A 26124-nucleotide genomic window follows, 5' to 3' on the forward strand; every position below is an offset into this window, starting at 1 on the left:
TGTTTGGCTGATCCCCAGTGTTGGGGAGAGAGGCAGGAGCTGGCAGAGCTCTGGGGTCTTATTTGCCACGTTGTGGAGTCTAGCTTGCCTGTCAGAACTCCTGGGAAGCCAGCACTGTGTGTGTGTTTGTGTGTGTGTGTGTGTAGGTGTATGTGTGTGTGTGTTTAGGTAATGGGGTAGGGAGAGCTATGCTGTCTCCCTGCCAGGGTGGGTGGACCCTTTAAGAGACATTCAGTAACAGGCCATTTCCCATGGCTTTTCAAGACTGGAGCTTGTTAAGCAAACAGAACATGGTCCCCCTGAAGGCAGAGTCCCACGCTCTGCCCCCCGGGGACAGTTCCTTTGCTTTGCCAACTTGGTTTGTTCATTCAGTCACTCAGTCAGCAACATTCCTGCCACGTACAGCCTCCTAGCTGGGTCCTGGGAATACAGGGATGGCTCCGGCACAGCCCTGCCCTGGAAGAGCTCACAGCTTCTTAGCTGGGTGAGGGTCTGGGGCAGCAGAGCCACGGGGCAGCAGAGCTGCTCTGATGATGCACAAAGTGGCACTGAAGGCTTCCTAGGGGAAGTGTCCCTGCCTCATGGAGCCAAGGGTGAAGGGCACTCCAGGTGCAAGGAACAGCATGTGCAAAGGCCAGACTGTCCCCCCACTCCCAGCCCTGGGGTGAGGAGCAGAGAGCGTGGTCGCCTCCCGAGTTGACGCAGGTGCACTCCTGAGTTGCGTGGGAGGTGGGGCGAGGTGGTAACACGCGGAAGGCAGAGCAGTGAGCAGGCGCAGAGGTCTTAGGCCACCCCTCCCACATCCTCCCTGGAGGCCAGTGCCCTAGACCTGCCCTTCTGTCCAACAGGCTCTGCCAATTACCACCTTCTCCGGCCACAGCCGTTCAGGAAACGCCGATGATTAGCGATTGTTATCATGGTAATTAAAATTCCCCGGGAACAGCTTGGCTAATATCCATCAGTGTCTGCTGTCAGGTTGGCAGTGAGGTGAAATTGGAATGAAAACCTCGAGGCAGAGCACAGAGCGCGAGGCGGTGCGAGGGGAGGATTTAAGGCTGAAGCCACCCCACACCCTGACCTCCCGCAAGTGCCATGGGGGCTGTGTGGGTTTTTTCTCATTAAATGGCATTTTCAAGGCTAGCTGCTTTGCTGGCCTTATCACAGTGAACCACTCGTGGGGAGCAGAGCGCGGCTTTGCAGAATCACACGGCTTCTCCAAAAAGCAAAGGTTTTCCCCATCTGCGGCCCTAGACAGGAATGGTTGGGGGTTAATTTCCACGGAGGGCTTTTCCCACCGCTGTTCTTGGGGACGGGGTCAAGTGTTGATGTCAGGCTGTGGGTGATAGGCTTGGATGCATACAGCAGAAATCACGTGATTAAAAGCTACTGCGTTTTACGGGGTGGCGGCGGGCTGCCAGGCGGGAGAAGGTCTGAGGACTTGCGGGGACTGGTGTGGGGGGAGGGGGGATGGCTGCTCAGAACTGGGAGTCCCTCACCCCTCGCCTCACCAGTTTGACTCTCCCACGTGGAAGGCATTTTCCAAAACACCCGACAGTGTCTTGAATGCACCGCTACACGGTGTGCCCCCCCATACCAAGTGATGCACCTGTGTGCTCTCGTCCCTCTGCCTTGGGGACTCAGAAAATGCTGCTCCTCCAGCTGGTCCGGGATCACCAGCCAGTCTGGTCTGGTCTCTGCCCATCACAGGGGTATCTGGCCTTCCACCCGGACTGCAGCGGCAGCACGAGAGAAACAGACAGACCAAGGCCCCGTTACAATGAACTCACCTGCCTGCTGGACCCCAGGGAGGCGCTACACGCCTGGCAGACCCATGGGGCCGTGGCCCCTGCTGCGCATAAATATCGGGGTGAATTGCGTGAAACTGACAGGGGGTTTTATAGGTCAAAAATGGTTGAACACACACACACACAAAAAAGGTTGACTATCAGTAGTTTCATGCAATTCAACCTAATACTTTGGATCTTGTGCTCTTTATCCCGTTTTCCAAAAGCACTTGACTGATCAGTGTTTTTTAGGTGGGTGGTAGGGGTGGAGGTGGATCGTTGCAACAGGAAATGAAGCTGATGGCATGGGGCCCGCTGGCTGTGATATGCCAGGGTGGGCAGGGGCAGCCGGGGCTGTGGGTCTCACTGGTGCTCGAGGAAAGACTAGGAGCACTTGGCTGCCTTGTGCCCTGAAGTTCAAGGTCAGGGATGTGCACCTTGGCACGCCCTGCTAGGCACTCCCTCTTTATCCCTCTTTGAAGCTGAAGTGGTAAATCCACTTGATTAATTACAAGAACTTGGGTGAAGCCCTCCGGCCACTTCCCCAGGAAGGCGACAGACTATATGGATTGGGTCACGCTCCAGCAAACAACCCACGGCTGCCAATTCAGTCATTCAGCCGGTGTTTACGGAGCACCTACTGTGTGTCAGGCGTGTGCTAGGAGCTTAAAGATCCAGTGGTGAGCAGAGATGCCCTGGGCCTCCCTCCCGGCTGGTAGACTCTGGTGGGAGAGACAGACAAAAATAAAGGACCAGTCAAAAGGTGGAAGCAACCCAGTGTCCATCAATGGATGAGTGGATAAAGAAAATGTGGTGTATACATAAAACGGAATATTATTCAGCCTCAAAAAAGGAAGAAAGTTCTGACACATGTTGATGAACCTTAAGGACATTATGCTCAGTGAAATAACAAATACTGTATGTACGTCAAAAAGGCAAGTACTGTATGATTCCACTTAATTCGTAGACAGAAAGTAGAACAGTGGTCACCAGGGTTTGGGGGAGACAGGCATGGGGACTTGTTTAATGGGTAAAGTTTCAGTTTTACAAGATTAAAAGAGTTCTGGAAATGGGCTACCCAACAATGTGAATGTACTTAACATACTGAACTGTACACTTAAAAATGGTTATGATGGTAAATTTTATAATGTGTGTATTTTAACACACTTGAGAGTGTAATGTGGGGTCCCTCCCCTGAAGTCACTTAGTGCCCCGCTGGGGATTTGACTTTTCTTCCTGAGGGCAGTCTGACGATATACGTCATCATCTATGTACACTATACGTCATCATCTATGTATACATATCCCTTGAAGCGGCAGTTTCACTCCTGGGGATATTTCCTAAGGCAGTAACCGACAGCCGTCTGATGATGGGTGTGCCACAATGACGTTTGCAGCACTGTTCAGAAGAGTGAAAAATTGGAAACAATTTAAACTCCCATCAGTGGGGGGGGTTGATTTAATTAAGTTTAATAAATCCAAACTATAGAACCATAGTTTCATGTGGAGACCATTACGTATTAACACAGTACAACTGTTGTGATATATAGTTAAGTATCATATAATAACATCTACATGACCCTATTCTTCCAAAAAGGAAGGAAGGAAAGGAGGGAGGGAGGAAAACTGAATTGTATATATGCCCAGGAAAGGGTGTAAGAAAATTCACAACACAGTGTTAAGCAGGGCTCTATCTGTGTGACCTTCCTCATTTTGCTTTTTTGTTATTGTCCTAATTTTGCATGATATGTGTGTATTTCTCAGGGGAAAAAAGGCAAATCAACATCCATGGTGGGGGTCAGAGAGGCAGTGCAATGAGGGTCCTAAGCCCACCCAGACCCCACCATTCACAGATGGCTTTCGAGGGCTTGCTTCACTTGGTCCCCCCGAGTCCCAGACATGTTGGGGGCAGGAGGCTGGCATGCCCAGGGGAGGGCAGGCAAAGCCAGCACCGATGGATGCCCAGGCCTTCGCTTAGCAGAGGGAGGCCGAGTGAGCCCTCACCAGCCCCCCATGGCCCTGGCCTTGGACACCTGGTCTCAGGAGCCACTCAGCAGCTCTACAAGGACAGGGTAGCCTTGGTGGCGGCTGTTTGTGTTTATTTCCTCTCCCTATATGGCACTTCCCTGCCCTCTAGGCATCTAGACACTTAGCATCCATGATGGTGATGTGTGACCCGCTGAGGATTTACCCCCTGCTCAGCCACAATTTAGCAATCCCCTACTTCACATCTGTAGACTATTGGGATGAGACTCTGGGAACCTTCAGTGTGGAGTAGAGGCCAATAGAATGGTAGGCTGGCCTTGGGCAAGTTGCTTAACTTGTCCGAGCCTCAGTTTTCCCATCTGGAAAGTGGGAATAATAATAGAGCTTCCTCAAGGAACCGTTATCACCAGATGCCTCTGGGAATGGGAAAGGAGACTTTTTAATTTCGCACCTTGTGAATTTTAGATCATGTGCATGTATTACTGATTCAAAGAAATAACTACGTATCGTAGGAGGGCTGCGAGAGGATCAGAAAGGGTTTTCCAAGGCGGCTCCAAGAAACATTCATCTCTATGTTATTCAAGAGCCACACACAAAAGCAGACCCTTCTGCACAGGGAAGCTGGGAGGGAGGGCTGAGTGACTCGTGCCCAGGACAGTGTTTGGACTCAGTGGTCTTGTGCCTGGCACTCTGGAGCATAAGGAGGTGACTGCCGTCTACTTGGAGAAACAGATACACCTCACTCCATGAGGGAACAGTAAGTGCTACAGTTAAGGTTCTGCAGACCCATTACTAGGGTTGAGTTCCTCTAGGAAAACTTGCTGGGTAGGTTCCAAGTGGGAAACACTGTCCTTTTGCTCTGTTGGAGAGCCCTGTGCACATTGGTATATTAAAGGCTCTGAGAAGTCCTGCAGTAACAGAGCTTGGTTTAACTTGGTGCTTCTTGATGAACATGATGGAGAACTCTTCTTTTTTCTTTTCTTTCTTTTTTTTTTTTTTTTTTGGCTTGGTCCCTGCTAACATCCCACAGATCCAGTTGGTGTAGAGGAGTTGGGGAGTGGGAAACACTGTCCTCTAGAGAATCAGGGCAGACTCTGGCCTTTTGATTTGATTTGATTTGGGTTTTTAACATCTTTATTGGAGTATAATTGCTTTACAATGGTGTGTTAGTTTCTGCTTTATAACAAAGTGAATCAGCTATACATATACATATATCCCCATATCTCCTCCCTCTTGCGTCTCCCTCCCACCCTCCCTATCCCACCCCTCTAGGTGGTCACAAAGCACCGAGCTGATCTCCCTGTGCTATGTGGCTGCGTCCCACTAGCTAGCTATTTTACATTTGGTAGTATATATAAGTCCATGCCACTCTCTCACTTCGTCCCAGCTTACCCTTCCCCCTGCCTGTGTCCTCAAGTCCATTCTCTACGTCTGCGTCTTTATTCCTGTCCTGCCCCTAGGTTCTTCAGACCCTTTTTTTTTTTTTTTTAGATTCCATATATATGTGTTGGCATACGGTATTTGTTTTTCTCTTTCTGACTTACTTCACTCTGTATGACAGACTCTAGGTCCATCTGCCTCACTACAAATGACTCAGTTTCGTTTCTTTTTGTGGCTGAGTAATATTCCATTGTATATATGTGCCACATCTTCTTTATCCATTCGTCTGTCTATGGACACTTAGGTTGCTTCCATGTCCTGGCTATTGTAAATAGAGCTGCAATGAATGTTGTGGTACATGACTCTTTTTGAATTATGGTTTTCTCAGGGTATATGACCAGTAGTGGGATTGCTGGGTCATATGGTAGTTCTATTTTTAGTTTTTTAAGGAACCTCCATGCTGTCCTCCATAGTGGCTGTATCAATTTACATTCCCACCAACAGCGCAAGAGGGTTCCCTTTTCCACACCCTCTCCAGCATTTATTGTTTGTAGATTTTTTGATGATTGGCCTTTTGATTTTAAATTGTCCCTTTTTTTTTTTTTTTTTAAAGAAATTCACGTTCTTTTATTTATTTATTTATTTATGACTGTGTTGAGTCTTCGTTTCTGTGCGAGGGCTTTCTCCAGTTGCAGCAAGCAGGGGCCACTCTTCATCACGGTGCGCGGGCCTCTCACCATCGCGGCCTCTCTTGTTGCGGAGCACAGGCTCCAGACGCGCAGGCTCAGTAATTGTGGCTCACGGGCCCAGTTGCTCCGCGGCATGTGGGATCTTCCCAGACCAGGGCTCGAACCCGTGTCCCCTGCATTGGCAGGCAGATTCTCAACCACTGCGCCACCAGGGAAGCCCTAAATTGTCCCTTTTGAGTAGGGGACTTGGTCCCCTGGTTGTAAAGCTGTGCACGTTTGTCAGATGACAGGAGGAAGGTGACAGTGACGGTAGTGGGCACCATGTCTGTCGAGTGGCTGCTCTGTGCCTGGCACCAGGCTATGGGAATTTACATTCACTTGCAAGCCTGACCCTCATGGCCACCCTGGGAGCCGGCACTGTTCCTGCCTTCCACCTACCGATGATAAAACTGAGGGTCACGAAGGTTGATGCGTCCAGATCTCCCGGCTGCGGGATGACAGATACAGTATTCAAACCCACACATCTGCTCTGAGCCGCCAAGGCTTCCTCCTCTCAGAAAAGGTCACCTCCTTCCTTCACACGCTCCCACTCTTCTTATAAATACCCTGAACATATTTCCTTCATCAGGAAAGAGATTACAGAGCACTTGGCGTTTTCTGAAGCAGGCGTTAAGGGTTGAGGAACCTATTGCACTCGCTGCTCTGAATTCTAATCTGTGGCTCTCTGTAAGCTCCGGGCCCGTCTGTGCCCCCCACCGAGATGATCACATCCCGAGAAGCTCTCCAAGACCGTGGTCAATGCCAGGCCGTGGCCAGCCCAGCTCTTCCTCTGACCTCTTGTCGCTCTGCCCAGAGTCTCGAGGGGAAGGGGCAGGCCGGAGGAATGCAGTGGCTTCTTGAGCGCCTTCTGGGAGGCGGGGCCGGCTGGGAGCAGGGTACAGGGAGGACTGCTCTGCACCCTGTGCTCTGAGCAGATGTCTCCCCCTCCAGGTCTGGAAGAGGTCGGGGGCCTGGTTCTACAAAGGGATCCCCAAGTACATCCTGCCCCTGAAGACCCCCGGCCAGGCCGATCACCCCCACTTCCGACCATTGCCCATGGAGCCAGCAGAGCAAGAGCCCAGAAGTACTGAGAGCGGCCGCGTCTACACGTGGGCCCGAGAGAGAGGTAAGTCCCCACTGCCCCCTCTCCGGGATGGCAACCAACATCTGAGCCATCAGCCAACCAAGCAGTGCCACATGCACCAGGCCAGGGCCCACCACCCCTCCATGTGGCTCACACTGGGCTTTGTTCCTCTCTGTGCCCTTGGCTCCCCGCCTGCACCACGTGGGCGGCTGGTCCTCAGCAGGGTGCTTGCTTGCATCAGGAGGGTCCCCTGGGGGCCGTTTCACCAGCAAGCACTAATTTGGGGGCGGGAATGCCATGGACAGCACAATGGATCTGTGCAGAAATGTGATGTCAGTTGAGGTTTTTTGCGAAGTATGAAAATGCATCTTTCTAAGGCAGGTCTGTACCACCTCTTCTCAATGCTTGTCTATGTCTCAGGAAGGGGGACTCCTGGCTTCCCTGGTCTTAACAAGCAAAGTGACGGTGTGCCCAGGGCCCCTTGGTGTTTGTGGTGACTGCACTGATGTGGGTGTGTCCTAAGTGGCCACCATCAGAAGGGGAACGCGCCCCATGGGTCATGATAACAGTGCTTGGGGTGGTGGACGGCTCTCCACTGCTTGTATGATGCTTTAGTGCTTGTGATTTTATTTTCAAAGTTCCTGGTCTCACAACAGACTCTGGAGGTGGACAGAACAGGTATTTTGTAGCCCCATTTTATAGATGAGTAGCCTGAGGCCCAGAGAAGAGGAGGGATTTTCTCAGTTTGGTGTGGCAGAGCTGGAACCAAAAGGTGGGGTCCTGCCCTTGGGACTTTTGCTCCTTCTGCCCTGAAGTGTCGGAGTTTCAGCCCAAGACTCAGGGTCTGAGGGTCCTACATGAGACATGGCAGCCAGAGGGATGAGGGCTTATCCTGTTACTGGGGACGATGGACCCAAGAGAGTAGACATGGCAGCTGCTTCTGAGGGGCTCTCGAACATCTCCATGTTTGGATTATGACCTGGCATTTATCTTCATGTCATTTGGACTTTGGTTTTCTTGTTACAGAAGTAAGGCATGTTTATTAATACAGTTTTGAAAGTTGTCAAATGATATAACTTAGAGGTAAAAATCCCCTGTAGGTCAGCCCTTCCAGACATAACTGGCATTAACAGCTTGGCGTCTGTTCTCCAGATATTTTTTCTCGGCATCACCCGGGTTTTTGCAGCCAGCCTTCCTGCCTAATTCTCCTGGGCTCTGTTTGCCCTTCTAATTCCCATGAGTTCACCTTCCCTGCCATCACTGCCACAGAGCAGCCTCGGTGGGGACCACGGCAAGTGCAGGTGCAACCTGGGCAGTCAGGGGGCAGCGGGCGGCTGGAGCAGAGTCCCTTTTCCACCCTCAGCGCTGGGGCTTTCTCCTGCCCCTGCCCGGTCGGGGTGCATCTGTGTCCCTCAGACCGAGGGAAGAGATGCGGCTGTGGAGGCTGAAGCTGGGGGACACTGGCGGGTCTAGAACGTTGTTTCCCGTAGATTGAGGAGGAGAGACCTTGAGGCCTCACCCCGAGGGGCCTCAGTGCCCTGTCTGCTCCAGCACCAGTGCGGCACACGTGAGCACGTGTGCATGCACACACACACACGCACGCACGCACACACACACATCCCTAGGGAAGGGCAGGACCTTCTCTCATCTCCTCCTCAGCCACGCAGACACACAGCTGCCCTTTTAATTATGTGGGCAAGGAGGCCAGCGGCCCACACACTTGGAGTTGGCACCGTTATTAACTGACTTTGCAGTGAGGCCGGGCCAGGCAACGTGGAGGTCCCCCCGACCCCGGTGTGAACTCGGTCTCCCTCTGCAGACTGGGTCGGAAGCCCCCCAGGCCCCCAGAGCACAAGGCCGCTGGAAAGTGGCTTCCCCTCGCCATCTGCAGCCCCATCATCAATGGTGCGGGGCGCCAGGCAGCAGGCTGGGGTCAGAGCTGCGGTCTGTGGTCCAGATCAGAGCCTGTCTGCTAAGCCTGGCCCTCCTAGCACCCCATTCAGCCCCAACTGAGCTTGGGCCAGACAGAAACAGAGTGACGAGCACTGGGGTGTGGGCTCCCCCAACCACGCTGGAAGCTGTCTGCAGGCAGGGCCGGTCTGTCCTGAACAGGCCGATTCCTCAGCACGTAGCATGGGAGAGGCACAAGGTAGATGCTTATTAGGTGATTGAGTGGAAGAATGAAGGAATGAACTACCCACCTGCTCCGGGATGTTTGAAAGGCCTATGGAGGGATTTTCATTAGGACCTCAGGCTCCCGTGGGTCAGGGTCTGGTGGACAGCCCAGGAGGCTGTGAAAACCACCTTGCCCTCCTGAGGCAGCTCTCCTCCCGCGTTCCTGTCTCCAGGGCTAGCCCCACAGTCCCTGCTCCCTGATGTGGAAGCTGATCCTGACACCAGCTCCCTCTCTCTGACCACCCCCCTCACTGCCCCCTGCAACACTCTCTCCTCTTTCTTTCACTCTCTCCCTCTCCCCACCACCTTCTTCTCTCCGTCCCTCCCTCTTGGGAACGTACACCTGTGTCTCCCAGCTTCTCCCCCCAACCCCGATCCCAGCTCACTTCACTTGGAAGAGGAAGGGGAATCAATAGATAGAAGCCAAGAACTTTGCAGGCCACAGAGCAATCAAGTGAAATGTATTGATGTTTTTGAGGCAGGTCCCTTTTCTTCCTCCTTTAAATTGTCCTGGTTAATTTTTAATTACATGAGCATACCTGATAAATTTTTAACAAGTTAAACAATTCAAAAGTCTATGAAGAATTAAAATCTCTCCTGACATCATCTCCAAACCCCTTTCTCCCTATTCCTACCAACATATACTTGATATAGGGTTATGTTTTCTTTTGTTTTTATTTTAACAACAAAAATAGCCTCTTACCCGTAACTCTGCATGTTGCTTTTTTCACTTAAAAGAATATCATGGGCATCCCTCCAGGTCAATCGATATATAGATTTTATTTTATTCTTTTTAATGGCTGAGTAAAATCCCGTCATATCATATATTGTGATTTAATTATTCACCTATTGATGGACATTCAAATGATTTCTGGCTTTTTGCCACTGCAGGCAGTACTGAAACATCCTTATATGTTTCTATTTCCGTAGGGCAGGTTTCCAAAAACGGATTGTGTGTTTTAAATTTCAGTAGACATTACCAAACTATATTCTGAAAATGTTATAGTTTTTTATACTCACCTATACCTGCATCCTTGCCTGCCATGAATATTTTTGGTGTTTATCATTTTGGCCAGTAGGCTAGAGGAAAAAGGATATTTCATTTTTCTAATTTGTACATTTGAACGTCTCTTCATGTCTTATTATTTATTGATTACTTAAGCTTCCTCTTTTAAAACTTGCCTGTTTAAACTCATTGCTCATTTTTTATTATATTGTTTATTTTCTCTTACTGATTTGTAGATGCTCCTTAGGGGTATTAAATGGGTTGCAAACCTTTTTCTCCTTGACTTTACATTTTGTTTGACTTTAGTGTTTACTTATAGTATTTCGCCAGTTAAAAACAATTTCTTTTCATTTTTGTGAAGTCAAGTATGTCTTTCTTTTGCTTTGTGGCTCATAGGTTTCCTGTCTTGCTTTGAAATGTCTTCCTCTACAAGGTTAAAAAAAAATCTGTTAAATAAAAAGTTTAAGTAGTATGAGAATAAAAGGAAATACTTAAATATGATAAAATTACCCAAAAAGCAGAAATGTAACACCAAATATCATATTAACTGATAAAGCACTGAAGCCATGTTCTATCAAAATACAAGTCAAGAGTACCTCAATCACCATCATTCAACAATATTCTGTAGTATTTAACTAATGTAACAAGGCAAGAAAATAAAGTAATCTGTCACTATTGGAAAAGAAAAAATTCTCTTATTTGCAGGTGATGTAATTGTATACCAAGAAAACCCAAGAGGGTCTACTAAAACAACCCACTAGGATTAATAAGAGAATTTGGGAAGTGACAGGACACAAAGTAAATCAATAGTTTACACCAAAAAATCAACAGTTTTACTCTATACTGACTAATAAGAAGTAGAAGTGGAAAAATCCATTCATAATTGCAACAAAAATTGTAAAATGCCCACAAACAAATTTTAAAAAAGAATTATAGGTCAAACATGGAGAAAATTATAGACTCTTATCAAAGGACACACAATGGAATATTACTCAGCCATAAAAAAGAATGAAATAATGCCATTTGCAGCAACATGGATGGACTTAGAGGTTATCATACTAAGTGAAGTAAGTCAGACAAAGATAAATATCATATGATATCACTTATATGTGGAATCTTAAAAAATGATACAAGTGAACTTATTTACAAAATAGAAACAGACTCACAGACATAGAAAACAAACTTATAGTTGCCAAAGGGGAAAAGGAGGGGAGGGATAAATTGGGGATTTGGGTTTAACAAATACACACTACTGTATGTAAAATAGATAAGCAAGGACCTACTGTATAGCATAGGGAACTATATTCGATATCTTGTAATAACCTATAATGGAAAAGAATCTGAAAAAGAGTGTGTGTGTGTGTGTGTGTGTGTGTGTGTATATATATATATATATATATATATAACTGAATCACTTTGCTGTACACCTGAAACATTGTAAATCAACTGTACTTCAATTTTTTTTAAAGTTACTATAGTGAAGAGAAACAGTGTAGTGTTGTCACCAGAATAAATAGAATATCTATTTATATAGATAAGTGGAACAGAATAGAAAAATAATAGACCTAAGGATGTATGGAAGCTAAACATAGGTAGCTTTTCAGTTCAATGGGGAAATAACTGGTTTACTTATCAACCAGGGCTAGCATAATTAGATTTCCATCCCATTCCATCTGTATCCAGAAACACATTGCAGACAGATTAAAGATCTAAATGTTAGAAATAACACAATGAATGTATTAGAGAAACATCAGAAGTGTTTCTTTCCTCTGTGTCAAACTCAGAGACACTCTGGCGCCTACAGGACAGGTAGGCTGACTACCTGAGTTGGCTATGCTCTCCCTCCTGTGGACACCGGGTGTTGATTTTGGTCCAGGATTTGCGTGCAGACCCCTTGGTGAGCCCCCTACAAGCTTGCTCATAGCAGGACATTCGTTCTTTCTCCAGGATGGGGTAGGGAAACAGTGTGACCTGAGTTCCTCCTGTGACTGACCCTGGGTCTGACCTGGCTGCCTCTGGGGAAAGGGCTCCACCATCCCACCCAATCAATCCAACTGGAGTGCGTGCTCCGCGCTACTTTCCCTTGGCAGGTCGTTGCTCCAAGTTTATGGCAGCAATAAATATAGTCAGTTTTTGTGTACTCCCAGGCCTCTTTGTTCCCCTGTGAAATATAAGGTGTAAATAGTGGAACCAGTACTGTGGGCTCTTAGGTCTTAATCTCTTTCGAGTTGGACCCACCTCTTCTGCAGGCATCTTTCCTCTCAGCTGGAGTCCCACCCTCGGGCAGTGTGTGGAAAGATATTTGCTGGGTGTAGGGATATTAATCTGGCATATTTGGGTAATAAGAGATTACATTTTTTTCTCATATACTTTTTTTTTTTTTTTTTTTTTGGCTGCGTTGGGTCTTTGTTGCTGCGCGGGGGCTTTCTCTAGTTGCAGCCAGCGGGGGCTACTCTTTGTTGCGGTGCGCGGGCTTCTCGTCGCAGTGGCTTCTCTTGTTGTGGAGCACGGGCTCTAGGCACGCGGGCTTCAGTAGTTGTGGCACACGGGCTTAGTTGCTCTGCAGCACGTGGGATCTTCTCGGACCAGAGCTTGAACCCATGTCCCCTGCATTTGCAGGTGGATTCTTAACCACTGTGCCACCAGGAAAGCCCTTCTCATGTACTTGAAAGCTTAGAGGAGGCAACTGCAGCTTTGGTTCAGCAGCTCAGTGAGGTCAGGACAGATGTCTTGATATCTCTTGCTCTTTCCCTCATGGTCACAAGATGATTGCTACAGTTCCAGCCATTACTACAAGGAAAAGAAGAAAGATTAAAGAGGAGGCTGGAAAATTAAGCTTTTCCCTTCTGCAGCCTTGCCTTGTAATAGAAGCAGGCTGGTACTTGTGCTGGAGGAGCCTGATGCCCTATTGATGGAGAGCTGAATTGATCTGACTGAAGTCATTATGTGTGGCAGTTTTGCTCAGATAGGATTTTGGCTTCTCTGCCTCCAAGGCCGAGGACACTTAACATGATGGCGCTTATCTTCTTCAACCCCCAGTGCTGTGACTGGGAGACAGCACTGCCCTGGGTCTGCTCTGTGGCTGGCCTGCCCCGCCTTTGCCAGCTGTGGCTGTGCACCTGCGATGGGGTGGGAGCAGCACTGAAGCCCCAAGTCTCGGGTCCATACAGTACTCCGGGGGTATTTTAGGGTGTGTGTCCTTTTCTCAGATGGGAGCCAGACAGCCGAGGTTCCTAGGAGACCGACTCCTGGATCTGTGAGGCTTTGCTGTATTCACCTCTCTTAGGGAGCCTGGGGCCAGGCAGGGGGTGGGGGCCGGGGGCCCATCGCCATCTAAAGCTTTCGTCACTGCCCTGTGGCCTGACCGGCCTGGGGAGGCCTTTCCATTCTGCCCGCCCCGCTAGACCCCAAAAACCCCCAGCTGAGCACAGGCAGGTGCCCTGAGCTCCCAGTAGCCACGAGGCAAATTCCCTTTCCCCTCCCCACTGAGGCCCCGGGCACAATCCCTCCCCAGGACCCTCCGCAGGAACCCTCCCTCCTCCCACCCTCCGTCATCCCCCTGAGCAGAGCACAGGCTTCCTGGATGGAACTGAACAGAATGACACACTGGTCACTTCAAGGTCTGTTCTGGAAAAGTACTTCGAGGTTTTGGATTTTTTCCAGCTGAGTAGTTTTAAGAAAAATCAGAGTTTCGTTACCACTTTATTGGTTCACTAGGTTTTAAACAAAAATTTTTTTTAAATCCTGAGCTGTGGTTCTGTTTGCAGTCCAGTGAAAGCAAGCTTCGGGGTTGTTTGGGTTGAGTGGTCTGGCTCAGCTCAGCTGCAAATGTTTTCCTGGGGCCGCCCTTCCTGAATGACCCCTCATCCAGCCTTCCCGCCCCGACGCCGCCGTCTCCTGTCCCCCTGGAGAAGCCGAGTCATTGGTACTGCATTGGCCTCAGCTAGCGCTCCTTGACTCACAGCCATTATCTCATCTGATGCTCAGAACAGCCTATGGGGCAGCTGAGGACGTGAAATTGACTCTAAGTGATGGATGAGGAGGGGGATGTCTGCCCAAGGTCGCATAGGCTGCTGCTAAGAGGGCCTGGGATCCAGGCTCCTGAATCCCAGCCCACTCTCCTCCCCTCTGAGTGTAGCTCAGAGTAAAGCTATTGCCCAAATCGCCACACACACTGGCTTTCCCCTTTCGGACTTGGTTCAAGGGTTTTTGGTTGCCAGGCTGCTGAGGAAGTTCTCCCAGAAGCAGGGATGGAGAGGTAGGCTTTCGAGGTCTGTGGGGATGGGGCGATATAGCAGCATCTTCTTCTGCTTCTCAGGGAACTCTCGGATCAGCTCCATTCCCCAGCCTCTGCCCATCCAGCAGCTGGTACTCAGCTGCAAGTCTGCATGCCCTTCAGTCTCAGCCTCTGCCCCCACTCTCAGGACCCCCCATGTCCACACTTGGGGAGGACGTGATTGGCCCAACTCCCTCCTGCTCAGGATGCCCTTTATGCATCAAGCCTGTAACCCGTCAGACATTATAGATGGTGTGGCCCGTTACGCCCAGTTGAGGCTGCTTTCCCCAAAGGCAGAGCTGGGACAGAGCAGGGAGAAATTTGTATCTCTTGCTCAATAGCCATTGAATCACAGAATTGGGTGTTTTGTATCCTACAGGGCAGTGAGCTCCCTGTCACTGGGAGCATTCAAGCAGAGGCTGGATATTATAGTAGGGATATACTATGGCTCAGAAACTGGGGGAAGCTTACTGTGGGGCTTGTTACTGTGTATCCAGAGTTATGACCCCATGTTGTGACCAGGGCTGGGGGGATGAGGACACAGTCTATGGCCCAAGATTGAGAAAGCCGCATGGCTTTGAACCCGAGACCTGTGTCTCGTTAGCACAGAGCTGCAGCCGACTGAGCTAATAAGCAGTTTCGCGGCAGCCGTTTTTCCATCAAACGCATATGCTGTTTCCTGACTTCTTAACGCAGCATGCTATTTATACCAGTAGATCCATTCATTCTTAATGAGCCACGGTTGTGGATTGTAAAATGTTTTATTTTCAGACAGGATTGCTCACTGCCCACAGCCAGTTGTTGGTATGCCGCCTTCCTTCTTTCTCTGTTCCTGAGAAATGAGCGTTTTGGAAGCTCCTCGGGGCGCTCAGCTGCCCTCTCCCCCACTCCCTACTCAACCCCAGTGTTTCCCCAGCAGACTCAGGACTTGCCGTTTCTATCACATCAGCCTGGACGTGGTACATGAACTCCCTGCAGCCTTCAGAGCAGCTGGGAGTGTGTGTTGTAGGGGGCAGGCATGGGCGGGGGGTGGGGGCAGGCTGGCCAAGGCTTGGAGAAGGAGGCAGAGGAGAGCAGGAGGGCTTCATCGTTTGGAGGTGGGATGCCATCTGTCCTGGGTGGGTTGGACATTTGCCAGTGTTATAGGTCGCAAACTGATGGAACAGTGACTCGATCCGACTCACTGCTTTAAATTCATTGACAACTTTTTTAAAGGTAGAGAATGTTCATTAAAAAGAATATGGAGTTCTGGCTTCTTTTTTGAAAATCAGAAGGTCTGGTAATACCGCCCCTCCCTGGAAAAATTGGACAGGCTAAGTGGCAGCTTCCCTCTTCACCCAGGCCTTGCAGAGAATAGAAGTTAGACCAGCAGGGACACCTGTTGCAAAAACAGTGGGCGCACGTCTCTGTGGAAGTGAAGGCTTCTCATATCCAGCCCACCTCACTCACTGACCCTTCACCTGACCAGTGGGAGGCAGGAGCCTGACCATGGCACATCTGGGGGTCCTTCCTCCTACCCTGACCCCACAAATCCTGCCCACGGTGGTTCTGCGCCTTCTGTGGAGGTGACCCACCACTGTCGCCCCCAGGGCCTCGCCAATAAGGGCTTAAGAGGTCAGGCCTTGCAGAGCTCCTGTGTTTTAATAGGGGATCCCTGGGCAGGAAAACTTTAGTTTTTTAAAGTCCTTCTTCCTCTCTGGGCCTTGGTTTCCCCATGAGGAGGATGGGGATGACGGCGACTGGGACAGAGAGTCCGTTCTCTTCCAGCTCTCATATCTCATGGTTCCAAATCCAAGGGGATGAGACTTTATGGAGGAATTTCTGGCAGGTGGTAAAGCAGCTCCCAGACTGTACATTGAGGCTGCGTCTACCGGAAAGACCAGCCCCATTTCAGCAGTGGCCCCGTCTCACACACACACACACACACACACGCACACACACTCACACGCACACGCGCGCACACACACACACACACAATCCTGGTATGTGCTGCCAGTGGAATCCCATCCCCCCATCCCCCCTCCCCCCCACACCCCATGCCCTGTGTTTGTGGAAGACGGTCACTAAGTGCTTATGAACTTCCTGAATCTTCCTTTCACGGTCCTGTCCCCAGGATTGTCTCTAATGCTTCATTATCACCTTCCCTGTCTCAGTTCGTCTTATACCCTGCATGGGTTCTAGAGTCCTGGGCAGCTGGAAGTACCTGGGCTTTTTTAATGTATAAATATAATAGAAACCACCAAATACACACAGACAGGTGTGAGCCAGAAAGGACTGCTCAGAGAGGAGGGACGAGCGGCTGCTTTTGAACCACCTGAGGAGGGTGCTGTGTGCCCAGCCCGGCACCCTGAAAGCCATTGACCCCGGTCTTCATGGTGTAGGTCGGCTGTTTGGGTCCAAAAAATAAATAAACAAAAACACGTCCTAGCTGGGCAGTCCTGTCTGTGGCTCCCACTAGCCGTTTAGGGATGGGACGCCATCCATCCCGCCGGGGGCAGGAGAGGGGGTGGGTGGTGCTGAGTTGCCCGAGCCCACCGTGAGCCCCGCTCGGGCAAACACTGACAGTCAGTCTTCTGTGCGGCCACCGTTCCTCCAGGCTCAGCTGAGGGCCTGGGTGCCACTTGCCTGTTGGTCTGTGCAGGTGAAAGAGGCAGGTCTCAGGCTTCAGCCGCCGTGGACCGCAGCCCGTGCCAGGCTCTGTGCATTTGTGTAATCCCCTGACACCTGTGCTGGGGGTACTACTCTCGTCCCATTTTATAGAAGAGGAAACTAAGGCAGATAATTTACATTGTAATCTCGGCGTGGGCAGAACGAGAAATCCCCATGGTGTTTGGGAAACTTTGCCCTTTTCCCAAGTCTCAGGGAAACAGAGGCCTGGCCATGTCTTACGTGGCTGTGTTTTAAAAGAGGAGCCCATGCGTTACTAATTTGTCTTGACCTTCGGAGCCCTTGGTGAAGCCAAACGCTAGCTCGATGCTGGCATGTGTGAATGGAGGGGCCACCCCCAGAATAGAAGCCCTGAGCTTCCAGGAGCCACCGTTGTCCCCACTGCTGTGCCCCACCCCTGCCCCCTGCAGCCCTCTTGCCTGTCCTAGGCATCTTCGCTGGCCTGGGGGTTGATTTTCCAAGAGCAGGAGGCCCTCATTAGCCACACCACAGAGGTCAGGGGCATGGCTATCGCTTCTAATTTGTCCCAACCCGATGACAGCCTCAGCTGCAAGGTGAGGTCTTGGGACTCCTTGCCCCCGCCAACCCTGCAATCCCCATCTGAGCTGAACTGGGGAAACAGGCCCCACCCCCAGGCAGCCCGGCTTCAGCTGAGCAGATGACCGCAGAACTCTGGCCAAGTGCAATACAGCACACCCCTCTCCGGCCGCTCACCTGCCTCGCCGTGTGGACCTACAGCTTAATTCCGCCCACTCTAGATTTCTCGGCCTTTGGGGACCTGGTGAAGTGAATAAATCTGGGCCTGCCTGCCCTGTCTGACTCCAGGAAAGCCCTGGGAGATAACAGTGCTGATTCCACTCGGCTCAGCAGTCCTCTCCCCGGGCCTCTTGTCTATCACGGGGTGGAGGCCGGCCCCACGGATGGGGCCAGGATGATTTCCGCTCGCTGGTCCAGGAGTGGCGGCAGAGACTGGGAGAAGCTGTCTGTCCGGTGATCTCCATACAGGAAGGAGGGGCTGGGCCGCCGCTGCCTCAGTGGCTCCTGGGGTCCACATGGAGTCCGGGCAAAGCTGGCAGCCCAGCCCCCCACCTAGGCTCTGAGATCAGATGCCATGGGCCTGAGCAGGGATTGAGATTCCAGCCCCGGTGAGGGAACCTGAGGGATACACCCTGAGGCCAGACTCTGAGGGGACGTGATAGACAGAAACAGAGACAGAGACCCAGAGACAGACGGACAGACATGTGCAGAGACTGGAGAGTGAGAGAAACCGACCAAAACAGAAATAAGGATCAAGAGACAAACCCAAGAAAACTCAAAACACACAGGGACACAAAGACACACAAGGGAGGGAAAGAAAGACAAGAGAAGCAAAGGCAGAGAGAGAGCTTTTTTTTAAACCATCAACAAGAGAGGCACAAAGAGATGAAGTCAAAGACAAAGACCCAGAGACACACAGAGACCTAAAGAAGGACAGAGAGAGAGCACTGACGTCATGGAGCGGATGAAGATGCGTTTTGCATCCCAGCAAAGGAACCGTCAGGAGGTATGCGCCCACTTTGCTTCATCTCTGCCACAAATCAGAAGCAATAACCTGCCAGAGAGAAATAGTGCAGAGCACATCCAAGCCAGACCAGCCCCTCGTCCCCTAGGTGCCTGAGTCTGGAGCCTTCCATTTGAGCCTATCCTGGCCCTGGAGAAGCCCACCACCTGGCCTTTGCCTTTCCTGTTCTCTGTCAGGGATGCCTGGCACACCCCAGTCCCAGCATTTCTATCTGCCAAAATCATGCCCATCTTTAAATTCCACCTCTTCCAGGAAGTCCTTCCTGACTTCTTTCCCTGAACACTCTCCACCTCCCCTACAGAGTATCATGTTCTCTCTGGAAGGAGCTGTTCTTATCTTCCATCCGTCCATCTCCCATTCTACCTGGAGCTCCTCCAGCCAGGGCAGGGCCACAGGATTTCAATGCTGGCTACCCCATTGCTATTGATCTGAGGATTCATCTTCATTATCTGGTGCCTCCTGTCTGTCTGTAAGCCCCAAGGAGGGAGTTAACTAAAATCAATGGCAAATGAATAAGCAAGCACAGGAAATCCTCCACTCCCCAACTCTCAATTCCTGGACTGGTCTGTGCTGTCCCTGCTGAGGTCCCAGGTGGCAGCCTGGAAGGGGAACCAAGGAAGGAGAGCTCCCGGGTCCCACTCCCTCACCCCTCCTTCTGTGGTGGTCCTGTGACTATCCCCACCTCAGAGGTGAGGAAATGAGGCCCAGGGTGATCAGGCCGCTGGACAGGGAGGGTCACCCGGATCTCCTGACTCCGAGTCCAGGAGGGAGGGAGGGAGGCGGGCTCTGAGCCTCTCTGGCTCCACCCAGCCCATCCCTATGAGGACAGGCCCCCTGACCTTGGGACTACATTTCTTATTGTCCAGACCCTGACTCTCTGGGACCCTGGAGGGAGTTTCCAAAACAAAGGAAGAGCCCGTCCTTGTCCTCGGGCCTGGGGTTTGGAAGAAGAGAAGGTTTTGCATGAACAGTGCATTCCTCTCCCCAGATCCCACTCATCCCGTGTCCATGGCAACCGGCCTCCGACAGCCCCTCCCCCCATTAGTCTGTGCCTAGCTCAGGCTGAGGCCACCATCGCCTGGCTCGCTCGTCCCACTTGAGTGTCCTTCTGGGAGAGGCTGCAAGGAGGCGCCTGCTTGGTGGAAAGCCCAGCCTGAGCTGGCTCGCCACCACCTTGCTGACCACCATCAGTCCTGCTGTCTCTGCACAGTGCCGCGTTCTCTCCTGGGGAGGCTCTTTCAGAAAGCAGTCAACACGTATTTGCTGAGTGCCTGCTTGGCCCAAGGTCCAGTGATGGGGGCTGAGGGAAGGATCCCGACGCCAATTAAGATGTGACCCTGCCCTGAAGGGGTTCCTGGTACAGTTGGGGAAGTCGAGGCAGGTGTTTGTAGGAAAAGAAATGCAATGCCAGGGGTTGTCTGAGAGGGGCCAGAAGAGCTGCCCCAGCAGTTGTGGGGAGAGTGAAGGAGGGCCTGTCTTCCATCCTTGGGCTGGAGAAATTTTCCAACAGAGGCACGGTTTGGATGGGTTCCTGGAGGATGAATTGGAATCTAATTTTCAAAAATATGTATAGGCTCGTATAGCTTTTTAGACTTGCAATGTTTTTTGTCCTACTTGATCTCTTGATCCTATTTTATTGGTAGTTGTTATTGTCTCCATTTTACAGATGAGAAGATTGAGGTTCAGGGAGATGAAGGTATTTGCCCAGGAGTGTCCAAAGCAGAGCTAGAATTCAACCCGAGATGTTGGGAGTGAACTAGACGTTTTTCTCACACACATTGCAGCCCCTGCCTCTGGCGAGAAAAGGCATGTTGAGGAGACAGAGGATGAACTGACCTGCCTGCAGGGGACCAGAGCCCTTGGGGTGAGGCCAGACCCATGGGGTGCCCTGCATCCTGGGTGAGGAGGAAAGAGCAGAGATTCCAACAATAGATAGGCCTGGGTTCAAATCCCAGCTCGGCCTCCAAACAGCCTCTGAAGGCACCTAGTGCCTCCAGTGTCTTATGAAACACAACTTGGAAATCTAAGCTCCCCTGGAAAAGGTGAGTCCACCCCTGTGAGGTTGGCCCGGGCCCCGAACATGGTGAGTGCAGAGGCCAGCTCTGTGCCAGATGGTGTGGGCCATGAGTTCAGGATGCCCCCCCCCATCAAATAAAATAGCTCCCATTTATCAGGCACCTACCATGTGCCAGACACTGCCTGTGTTATCTCTATTAATACTCACAACAACCCAGGAAAGGATCCAACATTGCCCCATTTCATAGGTGGGCCTGCTGAGCACAGAGAGGTGAAGAAACCGACCCAAAGTCCCACAGCTGGGAAGTGGCAGAGCCAGGACACTGTGTGACTCAGAGCCTCTTCACCACCCCCGCACCTCGCTCCTGCTGCCACCAAACAGAGCCCAGACTTGGGAGGCATCTTGGTGGGATTTCAGGCTGCAAGCCCGGCCCTACTCCCAGGTGGGGCAGCCCTCACCTGTTGGGGACAGCTCTGTGACTCTTCTCTGCAGCCGTGCCAGCCTGGAGGGCTGGGTAAGGCTAACTGGGGACGTCTCTGCATTCCCCAGGGCCTTCTCTTTCCTTTACATTAAAAAAAATTTTTTTTTTGCTTTTAGTATGCAAAATTTTCCACCATCTGCTTTGCCTTTGGCAGAATGTTTGCTGAAAATATCTCTCTTCCTCTCTAATTCCCGTAATTTCTTGGGGCTTTGGGAGCCTCCAAGCAGAGCAGCAGATGCTTATAAGGGCCTCCCAAGCTTACAGGCTGCTGGCTGTCCTTGTGCCAGGCAGGCAGATGTTGTGTGGCCCAAAAGTCACATCTCCCCACCTCTCAACCAGAGTGGGGCACTGGGGTCTCTCCACTGATGGAACAAACCTGACCTGAAGTTAAATCCTAGGATTCAGACCCGGAGTGGCTGTCTAGGTTGGCCTCCTTTTGTGTGTGATGAAGCCCTGAGAGGTGTCCCCAGGGTCACAAAGAGAGATGGTGGCAGAGCAGAGGCAGGAAGCAGGTCCCCCAAATCCCAGTGCAGTGCTGTGAGGTCAAGTGGCCAGCATCCTGCCTGTCCCCTGGACCGTCCCAGGCAAGGTATCTCCACAAGCCGGCAGCTGCCACACATGTTCTCTGAGGCAGTCAGGAAAGACTTTCCAAAAGGGAAGACTTCCCCCCACCTTCATGTACCAAAACTCTGAGTTTCCATGGTGACAGTCAAATTGCAAATCCATCTAAGAGTGAGCCGGGGGAGGGGGGGGGGGGTGGGGAAAGCTGGCCTCTCCCCAGAGAAGTAGGCATGGCTGGTGCTGGGGCTGTCCGCTTCTGAGGATGAGAGCTGGGCAGAGTGGGGCAGCCCTGCTGCGGCATGATGGGAAAATCTCAGGGACGCCAGGTCCCCAAGCAAGTGGTCCGGGGGCTCAAGCCACTGCAGAGGGGGAGGCCCCCCTCCTCCCTGCCTCCTGGCAGAGCCCGGGTGAATCCATTTAGTGACACCTCCTTCTTGGGGAAGCTATCGGGACAGTCTTCTCCCTGGTGTTTTCCCATTTCCAATCTGAAAATCAGGCGTGGGCAGAATACAAGCGCTCGTCACTGACCGAGCCATCCTGGACTCAGCCTTTGGGGAATTAGAGGAAAAAAATCAGCCTTCAGACACACAGAGTGTTTTGTTGAGGATGGAAGAACAAGAACCAAAAGATTTATCAGCCCAAAAGCTTTGTTAATAGACCTGGAAGATTTACGATTGCAGCTGCTGTGCAGAGAAAAAGGTGGCAGCGGCAATCGAATGGCAAATTAGCCAAGGTTCGGGTTTTACAGCAACATTTGGAGGGGGAGGAAGAAGAAAAAGTTCTTCCCTTGCTGCCGGAGGAGTATTTGGATAAACAGCGTTTGCATTGGGCTGTGTCCAGGGATGTTCTCTGCAGTGTCTCCTTGGTGCGTTTCTTTCCCACTGACATAAGTGCCGAGGCCAGGTGTTGACACTGCCGACTTCCTTGGGTTTATTCCTTTCGAGTGGGGTTTATTAGAGTGGACTAGAAATGGGATTGAGTCTGCACCACAGAGACCTCTAAGCTGAGGCTTGGCCCCCTGCTTGAAATCGCAGACACAGTGAGCAAGGATGCTTGAGCCGAGGGAGACGTATCCAAAAGGGATGAGTCGTTGGCTGGCTGCTTCTCTGCTCTGTGATGTCTTTGTGAGCTCAGTTGTCATCTGGGGCTGTTCCCCCACTTCCATGGCTGTGGCCCTTGTCTATAAAAGGAGGCAAAAAACAAGACAACTGACTGTCACTTGGGGAGGTTTATTTTTTCTAAACCTTGCACAGCATAGGCACCAAGTGGGAAATAGGCAATATGGCCCCCGAACCCCACCTCCAGGGTTGGTGCTTGGACAACACATACCCCTCCCAACAAAAAATGCTCTTGCAACATAGCATAGCAGTCTTCTTGCAGCTTAAGCCCACTCTTAGCTCAGCACTGTGACCATGTACCACAGATGACAGAACAGGGAGCAGAGCGAAGAAATGCGGTGAATGAGTGGCCACCATAACCCGAGTCCTGGGATGTCCTTTCCCATCGTCTCCTTTCAAGCTCTTGGTATGTTGTGCCCTGTGGCATCTGCTCATTAGCACCAAAGAATCCAGACATTATTTCCATACCATGGAGCCCCATGTCATGTCCCCTACCCCCCACTGCCTCAGCCTCATATTCTCCACCCTGCCCCAGAATTTTGAAAGTCCTGCATATCAAACATGGGGGAGACGGAACATTCCAAGTCAGGAAAAAGGAATAAATTACCCGTAAGCATCTCTGCCAAAGAGACGGGGAAACCAATGTGGAGAATAGTAACCGTGTTCCCCTCAGGGATTTCCCACTGCTTAACAGGCTGCTGGACACCCCTCCTCCTGCTGCGGGAGGGGGCAGAATCCTCCCCAGTTCCTTTGCATCTGCCCCAAGGGAGACGTGGGGAGCTGCTTGCTACCTCCTGCCACCTCCCACTCCCTTTGTCTGGGGACCCACAGAGTTGGCATTTAGTCAGTCAGTGAATGAGCCAAAAATACGTAAATGCTTATAAAACTGATGCCCATAAAATCGGGTCTCGGTGGATTCATAATCAAAGAAACCCAGTCTGGGACCTGAAAAGCAATTGCAAAATAAGTCAGGCCTTTACTTGCGTTTCTCAAATATTGTAAAGGGGGCATGTGGACCACAACCCCTCCCATCCCCATCTCTTTTTGATTCTACATCACAAAAGCCCAGAAAGCCAAAGCCTTCCTTGAGGGCAAGAAGGGAAAGAAACAGCAGAAGAGGCAAAATCCTTGAGCAGACAGAGGAAGGCAAAGCTGGAAACAATCCTGTTCGCATCGTTCTCGTCCCACCCCCACGGATCAGGCTCTGCAGGAGAAGCACGCCAGCCTTAATTGTGGTGCAATTTGGCCCCTGCCCTCCAGGAGCCTCTCAGTCTGCTGGGGGAAACACACACAGAACACTTAAAGCGGGAAGTAGTTGCTGCAGGTGTAGCAGAACACACAAGGCGTTCAGCCAGACAGGTGGGAGCCATAGGGAAGGCTTCCTGGAGGAGGTGGTACCCGAACTAAGCCAAAAGAAGAGGGGTGGGCAGGGCATTCTGGGTAGAGGGAAGCCAGTCCCTGCAGGAGGTGCTGACCAGCAGTTTGGCAGGAGCTCCAGGCCGCGTGGGGCCAGAGGAGCCCCAGATAGGAGAGCCAGTTGTGCGGGATGATGCTGAAGAAGTAGTGGAGGGCAGGAGTTCAGGCTTGAACCTGTAGGTCCCGGGGAGCCTGTAAAGAAGGGTGAGCTGGGATCTGTGTGTTAGCGGAGCCTGTGCAGAAGGAGGTGCCTGTGGATGGGGCCCAGCTGGGAGGTGTCACAGCAATCCAGGCTGGAGACGATGAGGCCTTGAGTGAAGCAAGGGCAGCGACCAGGGTGAGGAGGCCACTGATTGAAGAACCGCTTAGGTGAAACTGGCAAGATGTGGGGATGAGGGAGGGAGAAGAACCAATTAGTCATTAAAGCTTTCGAAGCACAGGGTCAAGGATCTCTTAGGCTGAAGTGGTCAGCCAGCTCCAGACCCTCTGGTTGCTTGGTTCTATGACTTGTGACTTCCTTAGCTGAAAGGTGACACAGGCTGAAGGCATGAAGACTTTCCAGAAGTCTCTAGATCCAGGTGGAAGCTACATGGCATAGGTCCTGCCATTTCCCTTCCTGTAACCACTGTGGGCTTCCCTAACTGACCAGACCCTCTCCCTGCTGGGCCTTAATGCAATTTCAGGATTCTCCTCTGCACGCTGCTCCAGAGGGGCCTCGGGCATCAGATGAAACCTATTAGCCACCCTTGATATAGATTGATTTTGTTTCCAGTATCATCTCCCACCAAACATGTGCCTATGGCTCAGGTTTGTTCTACAGATCAAGTAAGATAATGCCTCCCAGGTGCCTAGCACAGTGGCTGGCAGAAAGCACTCAACTCCCTCCGTAACCAGCGTACTGCGTTCCTGGGGAAGACACGCTGACCCTTTCCCCACCCGCTGAGTTAGTCACCTCTGCAAGCTGGTTACCTGTGATCCCAAACCTTTCTGTGCGGTTATACTTGCCATTATAATTACATCATTTAATTACATGTTATATAAATTGATGAAATAAGTCAGAAAAGACACAGAGTCGTTTCATTAAAACCAAAACTTTGGAAAGAGTTGGTAGAAGTCACTTGCTTAAAAAAGCTATTGAATTAGGTGTAGGCAGCACAACTGTAAAAAAAAAAAAAAATAGAAAGAAAGAAATGGAAAAAGAGGATTCTTGCTTGCCCATGTCTTCAAGATCTGCTCCAATTTAAAGAAACTGAACCTGAGAATCACAATGCAATATGGATGCAGTTTAAACACGAAAGACCATGTGGGTCGATCTCAAAGAAGCACCCAAGCCCTCCATCAAAAGATTGGCGAATGAATGTACATTTCTATGCTTAAAATTAAAAGAGTGTTTAGTGTGTGAATAGATCCTGTATTATGACTCCCACTGTTGATTAACCAGCCAAATATGGTTGCATTTAGTCCAGAAAAGAGGGTTTCCGCCACAGCAGGTGCTCACTGTGGGAGCTCCCCCTCCCCTTCCCTCTCCTGGGGTTCCAGCCCCACCAGCCTTGCTCCTTCTGCATTCACAAGACCCCACTGGGAGTTGCTGGATGAGCTGGGATGAGAGCCCAGGCCTGCTGGCTCCCAGTTCAGTTCTTCTGGTGGAATCAGAGTGGTTACAAACACAGGCTGTGGACCCAGCCCGCCAGAGTAAGAATCCCACTGTGGGCAAGGGCCTCGGTTTCCTTGCCTGTGAAATGGGGACAATGCTATTTCCTATCTTGCAGGGTTGTTCTGAAGCTTCCTTGAGTTAGTGTGTGTCAGGGGCCTGGAGCCCTCCATCAGGGTCAGCGAGGACTGGAATTATTCCTGCAGAGCATGGCCGGGCACCTTTAAACGTTGC

At 51.0% G+C, this 26124-nt stretch overlaps 1 protein-coding gene across 1 annotated transcript in view; it reads left to right on the plus strand.

Moving 5' to 3' along the window:
- Positions 1–26124, plus strand: part of RPH3AL (rabphilin 3A like (without C2 domains)) — a 104530-nt gene that overhangs the window by 71078 nt on the left and 7328 nt on the right. The window contains 1 exon segment of the mRNA XM_082370776.1: positions 6829–7003. Coding sequence (XP_082226902.1) covers positions 6829–7003 — 175 coding nt within the window.

Source organism: Balaenoptera borealis, assembly GCF_965194805.1.
Source record: "Balaenoptera borealis genome assembly, chromosome: 20".
NCBI classification, from domain to species: domain Eukaryota; kingdom Metazoa; phylum Chordata; class Mammalia; order Artiodactyla; family Balaenopteridae; genus Balaenoptera; species Balaenoptera borealis.